This window comes from Notothenia coriiceps, unplaced genomic scaffold (assembly GCF_000735185.1).
Source record: "Notothenia coriiceps isolate Sejong01 unplaced genomic scaffold, NC01 NC01_scaffold00022890, whole genome shotgun sequence".
Taxonomy (NCBI): domain Eukaryota; kingdom Metazoa; phylum Chordata; class Actinopteri; order Perciformes; family Nototheniidae; genus Notothenia; species Notothenia coriiceps.
This window is the reverse complement of record NW_011355591.1, coordinates 284113-291903: the sequence shown is the minus strand read 5'-3', so window position 1 is coordinate 291903 and position 7791 is coordinate 284113. Positions and strand designations below refer to the sequence as shown.

General features: G+C 44.4%; 1 protein-coding gene across 1 annotated transcript; it reads left to right on the top strand.

The window, feature by feature from the left end:
• The first annotated feature begins 245 nt into the window (after positions 1-245).
• On the top strand, positions 246-1904 carry LOC104954163 (leucine-rich repeats and immunoglobulin-like domains protein 3). Its single transcript, XM_010781233.1, has 5 exons — positions 246-261; positions 463-621; positions 708-848; positions 995-1249; positions 1327-1904. Exons 1-5 carry the CDS (start codon positions 246-248, stop codon positions 1566-1568), a joined length of 813 nt encoding a protein of 270 aa, XP_010779535.1. The 3' UTR covers positions 1569-1904.
• Positions 1905-7791: the final 5887 nt, after the last annotated feature.

Below are 7791 nucleotides of genomic sequence, written 5' to 3'. Positions count from 1 at the left end.
CTTTAAATGCTAATGAGCTGCTGCTGGCCCCGCCCCTCTGAGATGTGATTTGTGGCTGGCTTATTTTCAGGTTTTTATATAGATGGATCAGGACAAAAAGAGGCGGGGTCTTTGTTCCTGAAACTCTCTGTATAAAAGGCATGAAAAAGTAGATTTAGCATAAAAGGTGACCTTTAAATTCAATTCAAAGCATATACAACTTTCTTGCCAACATAGACATTTACCCTAAATAATAATACGCCTAAATGGCTCTTACAAAGGGTATCATACAAGTGCAGCTGAATCTCTTAACAATGAAAATAAATGTGTATGATATAACTTGATGACAAAGGTTTGTGAAGCTAATGCAGTACCGCTGAATGTGGTTGGGCTTATAGACAGGAAATGTACCTGCAGGATTCTTGCTTTTCACTTTGTTTCAACTTCAAGTTCATGTACTAACTTTACGTCCTCCTGCTGCAGATGAGACCCACCTGCCTGCAGACATCCCCAGCTACCTGTCCTCTCAGGGCACGCTGGCGGAGCGGCAGGACGGCTACATCCCCTCGGAGAGCGGCAGCAGTGATCAGTACATGTCTTCATCTCTGAGCGGATTCTACCTGCAGCCCAAAGACATGAACGGTAAAACACCTGCTCATCCTGCTTTCTTCTCAAATGTAGTTCCTGCTCTGTTTTTCCTACATGACACTGTTCCTTCACTCGTACAGGATTTTGTCAGTTGGACACAGGAAGTGAAACAGACATGGAGGCAGCCATTGATCCTCTTCTCTGCCATTATCAAGGACCAATCAGCTCACTGCTTCGGCGAGACAACATGTACTCCACTGAGCCGTCAGACGTCTTCACAGGTGTGGACACATCCTCTGTCAAATAGAAACTGTCCTCTTGATCACTATCCTAAACCTTACTGTTTGTAGTAAGTGTTCCTAAAGTACAGCCTCTATAATCTGTCTTCCTCCCTTTCTCCCCCTCCCTCCCCCTCTCCCCCCGCCAGGCTGCTCCATGGACCAGAGGCCCGTCTACGTGGACTCCTACAGCGGCAGCCTGAGCAGCTCTAAAATGAAGGACTACTTCCTGTCTGAGCACTTTGACCTCTGCTCCTCCTCGGTCCTGATGCAGCTCCCCAACGCCAGCCTCCATCTGGGCCCCCCCCACCAGCAGACTGACCGCCGCACCTCCATGGAGGAGGCGGAGGCCAACATGTACGGGAAACCTCACGAGGGTCTCTCCCCCTCCAGCACCTTCATGGGTACGCCTTCAGATAATCATTCCCCAACTGTCTGGATTGTGTCTGCACATTGTTCTGACTTCTTCTCTCTCACTCAGGAACGTTTGGGAAGGCCCCCTGGACCCCCCACAAGGACCTGTACCCAGGCTTTGGCCCGCACTCGGTGACGCATCACGGAATAACTCTACACGAAAATCCTTACGCCGCTCCAGATGCAGATTCAGACCTGGAGGAGAGTCTCACCAAGGACTCTGTGTCAGAGCAGAGCAACAGCATCTATGAACAGCCGTTTGACCTCCTGAGGACGGACCCCCCCCCGCAGCGCAGGCCCAGCACCTAGCTGAGCTGGGTTTAAGGACCAAAAAGAGAAACCTCTACCTCACTGAACGGACACTTTGCAATAAAGGACTCCTCAAATGTGCAACGAGTGAATGTAACAGACAATGTGATGTTCCAGAGAAAGAAAAGGGAGCATGTTAGCAGCTTCAGTTAAAGAATATAGATGAATATATGCATTTTTTTATATAAAGTTTATTCTATTTTGTAAATTGTATATAAACAGAGTATTTTTGCTTACCTTTTGAGTATTTTGCAGCCCTGCCTGTTCAGTTATTCCAGCTTTGAATGAAACCATGTTTTGCACACGTGTAAACAATAAAGCAGCGCTGCCTTCAGAGCCGACTCCTCACTGACACCCCCCCCCATCTGACGGAGAGAGCTCAGAGCACGGGGTTCTGCTGCTGGGTGTTAACGCTGGCCTTGGAGACAGAACCACAGACCGCCAACGACGCCTCGCTCTGTCATCAGTCAGCCCCCACACAGAGGCAGAGAGCATGATGGGTATCACACTCTGGGTCCATGTAGGGCTGGGTAGTATTTACAAATGATAGTTTATTCCACTCTCAGCTGATCACGTGCCACAAATGTTTTCAAACTAAAGATATCAGGCCAGCTGAAGACTCTATTTCCCATATTGTGATTTAAACAGCGGTGGATTGTAACAAGGTACATTTACTCAAGCACAATACTTCAGAACAATGTTTAAGTACTTGTACTTAATACCTGAGTATTCTCCGTTTATGCTACTTTTGACTTCTACTTTACTACAGTTTGGAAGCCAATGTTGTACTTTTTATCTTTGTTAATACATTTATCTGACAGCTTTTAGTTACTAGTGACTTTTTAAAGATTTATATCATTAGCTAATACAAAATATAAATGTATTATTAAGTAAATGTTGATATTTATTTGTAGTTTAAGAAATCCAGAAGGAGTTGCGATAAAAACACATCAATAATCTTAATAGTAACCCAGAAACTCAATATATAGACGATTCTGAAATGGGCCATTGTGCACAAGGTCTACTTTTACTTTAATGCTGCTACTTTCATACTTTTACTGGAGTAAGATTTTGAACATAGGACTTTTACTTATTAAATGTAGTATTGTTACTTTTACTTAAGTAAAAAAATCTGAGTTCAAAGGTGTTGACCATAAGGCCAGCCAGTACTAAATCTAGGACTACGAGTTCTACTATCCCTTACTTACACTACTGTCACTAATACTGGTACTAATACTTCTAATATATACATCTGCTGTTAATACTGGAAGTAGTTATCACTGCTAGCAACAACTATTAGCTCTTCAGATGAAGGAAGAAGTCCTTTTCACAAAGCTACAAACAGAAGATATCAGTACTACTTAATAAAAGAGCGTATCGTCTGTATCCTGGTTATTTAAAAATCTCAGATTCACCACCATGGTGTTTTAATAATGATGCCCATGAGTAAATAATACTTAATATAATTATATACAATCCATGTTAAACCCACAAATTGATTTGAGAACAGTATGGCACAATATAGCTAAACTCCCCCTGTTTGCTGTGTGACTCACCCCTCTCTCTCACCCCCCCAGCCCTCCTCGCCTGGCGGTTTGTTGTTTCAGGCCTCCCCTCTCCAGCATGAGGGAAGAAGGTGTGCTTGTGCGCCGGGCTAGCTGTTGAAACTTGCACTTGGAAGGCTTCTTTGGCTCTCTGTCTGCCTCGGTGGAGTTGTGTTTACCGAGCGTTAGATACACCATGGGGGTGCCAGCAGTTCACTGGAGAATTATGCACCCCCCCCTATTCAAGGGCAGTCGTCTCTGTCCAGCATTTAATCCGGCAGCGTGAAAAGAAACCAGTTGAAAATAAATTAAACATACTTTGTGTTATAATGGTACGCACTAAGGTCTGTGTTTGGACTCTCTTCCAGTGTGTGTATGGAAACGCTGATGAGGAGATTTGCTTTCATAGACCATGTTACTTTGTCCCATCCTTCTGGCTGACTAATGTTAAAGTACACCTGGCTGTCGGCTCTGCTGCGCTGTTGCGAAGCCTTTACCCCACTGTAAAGGAATGAGGGCTTTGTTGGAAGTGTTGCCAGTTCTTTGAGGAGGCTGCGATTAAGACAAGATGGTCCATAAACCTGGAGAACAGCTGCTGCTGAGGCTGCTGATGCTGCATTCAAGGACCAGTCTGCCTCACCTCATCTCAGGACCCAGTTGTGTCTGCCTAGAGCACAAATCATGTGTGCTCCCCCCCCGACCCTGCAGGCCTGAAGATTACTGATAAACTCAGCGGCTTGTGATTGCCTTCTTGTTGAGCACATTGTGGTGATATGTATAGGACTGGCACATTGTGTTGTTTGGAAGTGCATTTTCAAAGCTTTGTGTGGGCAAAATGATGCATGATGATGAGTTATTGATGCATGTAAGATGTGTATAAAACAGATGTCAGATCAGAACAGAAAAGTATACTTCTGTAGTTGTGCCGATTGGGGGATTCCCAATCTCTGTGCTGGAGCAGTGGGGGGGGGAAGTCCAGCTCTGGTGCTTTAGCATCGCTGTGAAGCACCTTTTGGTCAGGAACTTAGCAATCCATGGTGCATTTATTATTATTATTATTCGTGTTCCTGCGGATTGGCTTCCGTGCGACATGAAGCAGGAAGCAGGAGGTCGGAACATGCTTCAGATATGTCCAGTTAGTGTTCAAACCAGCAGTAGCTGATTTCTTTGACACTTGAGGTGGACCGCGATAAACTACAAAGTCTGGTGGGCAAGTAAGGCAAGTTGAGGGAAGACATATGTTTTATACAAAATGTCTCCTTGACTGTGTTGAAAAACTCAGGTTTGTGATCTGAGACGAACCCTTCCTTGAGCTGCCTTGCTCAAGGTCACTTGAATGCAACAGTGGGAAAAGGTTTCTTCCCTGTTCAGAGTTCAGCAGCTTGTGGGGTTGATTCAGATGCTCTTCTTAACAATTGTTGTTTCCCTTTTTGTAGACAAGGCTTTACCATTCTCAATTAAGTGGGTGAATGTGAATCCCCTCAGAAGGGTTTATTTACTCCTTAGGGAAAGTCTCTGAAATTGCTACAACCCAAAAATAATTTGTGGCCTTAAAAGGGACAGAGGCGTTGAAGTTTTAAAAGGCGCTGGGGATCTATGAGTCTCCTGTGGAGCCTTCAAATTTCCAGCCAGAGTGAAAAGAAAAGAGGCCAGATTGCAGAATAATTTCCCCTCTTTGATTCTGCGTCCAGAGAAATGAGACAGGAAGTTGACGATTCTTCCAGACCACCAATGAATGGCAGACGGCTAATGGAGCCTGCTACCCCCTGGTCTCAGATCAGCCTCTAATCTCAATGTTCTTACCCTGGTGTGTTCCCGTCAAGAAACACTGACCTGGGGTCAGCTCCTCAGGCCCTCTCTAATCCAAACCCCAGAGAAAATGACTTCAGCATGCCACGCTCTTATCTCTCTGCCAGACACTGTGAATTGTGGAGCTAATTTGCCTTCATTATTGCCAGATGTGCTGACAAGCAGACAGATGTTTATTATATTAAATAGCGATAGGCAGCTTGCAAAAAGATTATTCCTCTGTTATGAAGCTCGGGAATTCTGCTGAAGGATGTCTGACTTTTATGACCACTGAGCTACAGCAGATATGCTGAGTCAGTGCTAAAATACAGATTTAAAAATAATGCAACCCGTGTACTCCCGGTATAATGGTGGAGTGAGCGGGCGCGAGTTAACCAGCTCTCCCAGGTCGGTTCATTGAAACCCACAAAATCCAACTACTCCGCACACGAGGAAGAGCTAACAGAGACACTGAAGCTACAGGATAGCACAGACATGCTATCAAAGAGCTCAAGCAGGAGCTACGACACCGGCTATCCACGTTTAAAGAAGAACTGACAGAGATGAAAGAAGAAATCTGTATTCTCCGAAAAGAAATATACCATAAACTCACGCAGAATAACAACGAAGTACAGACACTAAAATCAGACATTAGTGAAGCCCGGTCACACATAGAGGAGTTAGAGGAGTGTCAGTTGGTGGCAAATACAAATGTGGCGACATTTGGGTCACACTTTGCATCTGACTTCCCAACTGTTTACAGAAATCGTGTTGTGTTGTGTTGGTTTAGACTTCGGACAAATCATTCGCAGATTATATTTGAAGCTTGGTGAGAACATTTAGACCATCATAGAAAAATATTTTTGCTTGGTGCAAACACCAGATGAAGCCTACTTCAGCTGGGCTGTAAGATCCCACGGTCATATAACATGAGCTGCCATCAGCGTGATTCCAGCACGGACTCCATAAAGCCCATCAGAACATCTCCTTTCAATCTCTTCAGCCAGGGCTCTTTGAATGATTAAAAGCATATACAAGGGCTTAGCATCTTGCAGATGTTGCCATAAATCACCGGCTGGCCCTGCCTCTGCAACTGGCTGCCTGACAAATGTTCCACAATAACTGGGGCCCCCACCGCACCCTTCCAGTAAAAGAGAAAAAAAAGAAAAGGGTGTAAAATGGAAAGAAAAAAGCCTGGAATGTGTTCTTGTAACTCTTTCAGGACCATTGTAAAGTCTCAGCCATGTCAGCACAGGTGGAAACCTGAGGGCTCGTAAAGCGGAGACAAAGCCCGCCCACTGCAGCTCTCTCTGTTTGAACCTCCCTGCTGCCCACCCCTCCACTGTGACTAACTCCACACACATCTAAAGAGCTAAAGCAGTCAGACTGCTGGTGTGTCTGTGAGCAGCAGTAACCAACGATGATGTAATAAGCTTATTCACTGTCTTCTTTTGAAAGATGAGATATGATATGGCGACCATCAACAGCTTGCTGTATACACATTCAGGAGATAGAGCAACATTACTATTCATTTCAGAATTGTGTACAAAGTGGACATTCCCTCCCCCTGTAGCTGTGGGTTAGTTTCCACATGGCACCCAGAACATGTTGGTGCTGTAGTGGGCTTTTTGGAAGGGCAATGTTGTTGTCAGCAGTGACATCAAGCCTGTCACACTGCCCAGTAAAAAAAACATGTGCACGGCTCAGACAAGGAGGGGAATGAAAGTGGTCTGACATGTACATCAAAGATGACACCTCAAAAACAACATGGACATGCCCAGGTGAGCATGATCAAGTTGACTTGGACCCCCAGCGTATCAATTGAATTCAACCAAGGTTCTGGCTATCAGGGACAACGATGAAGTGGGCAGGTTCTGAATACATGACCTGACACTTCAATCTGTGTCCATCTCTACCGCTGATTACATCCAACTGATCCTTAACTGCTGAATATCACCACGTTTTATAAAAACCAACCAGACATGTTTCAAATAATGAAACTCAACATGAAAACATTTCCTACACAGGGCTTTATGATGGCTCATCGGAATATTTGCAGACATTTGGTGGTCCGATCGGCGGCTTCTCAAATCTGCATGTCTGGCAAGAGACCAGACCCCAGAAATGAGCAGCATGTGTCATCCGTGTATACATGCTTTTCAGAATGGGGGAATGTTGACATTTTCAAATTGCACAACATAAATGCAAGTGCTGGCCATGCATCTGTCACTCAGCATAAAGCGTTTCCACTCAAAACTCCTGAGCGCTGCACTAAACCGCTCTCTCTACCTGGGGGGCTCACATGATACCTGATGCAGTCATCACAATCCCTACACCTGGTGTCAAAATGATTTTTAGGAAAATGTAGGAGAAATTGTTTTCTGAATATTTTTGCAAATGTAAATCGGGCTCATTACTCATTACTATCCAGGTGACTGAAGATCCTTTTAACAATTGTAGGAACCTCTTTTTTAAATTTGAAAGGATTCACCAAATTCCGAGCTTCTAAATGTTTCAATGTGTCTCCAACGGATATTAGGATAAAAGAGAAGCCACACTAGCAAATGCTCTGGGATATGTGATGATTGTTCCTTATGGGTTTACATTTTAAACTTATCAGAGTAATTTTAGTTTTTTTAGTACATCAATTATTGCTGCAGCTTTTATAATCTTTCTTGTCATGGACTTTTCCTTGGGTGTACATCTGCTATACAGCATTCCCAAAGTTGGACTCATTCTGATACATCTTTATTTCCAGGCAGCTTCTGAGGTTTGAGGAATTCTGTGGTGTATTTGCAGGGTGTGATGAGAACAGATTTATGAGCAGACTGGCAAAAAACCGCCTGAGGCTCAGCTTCTCCCTGCACCTGGGACTCCCAGACATTCTTTGT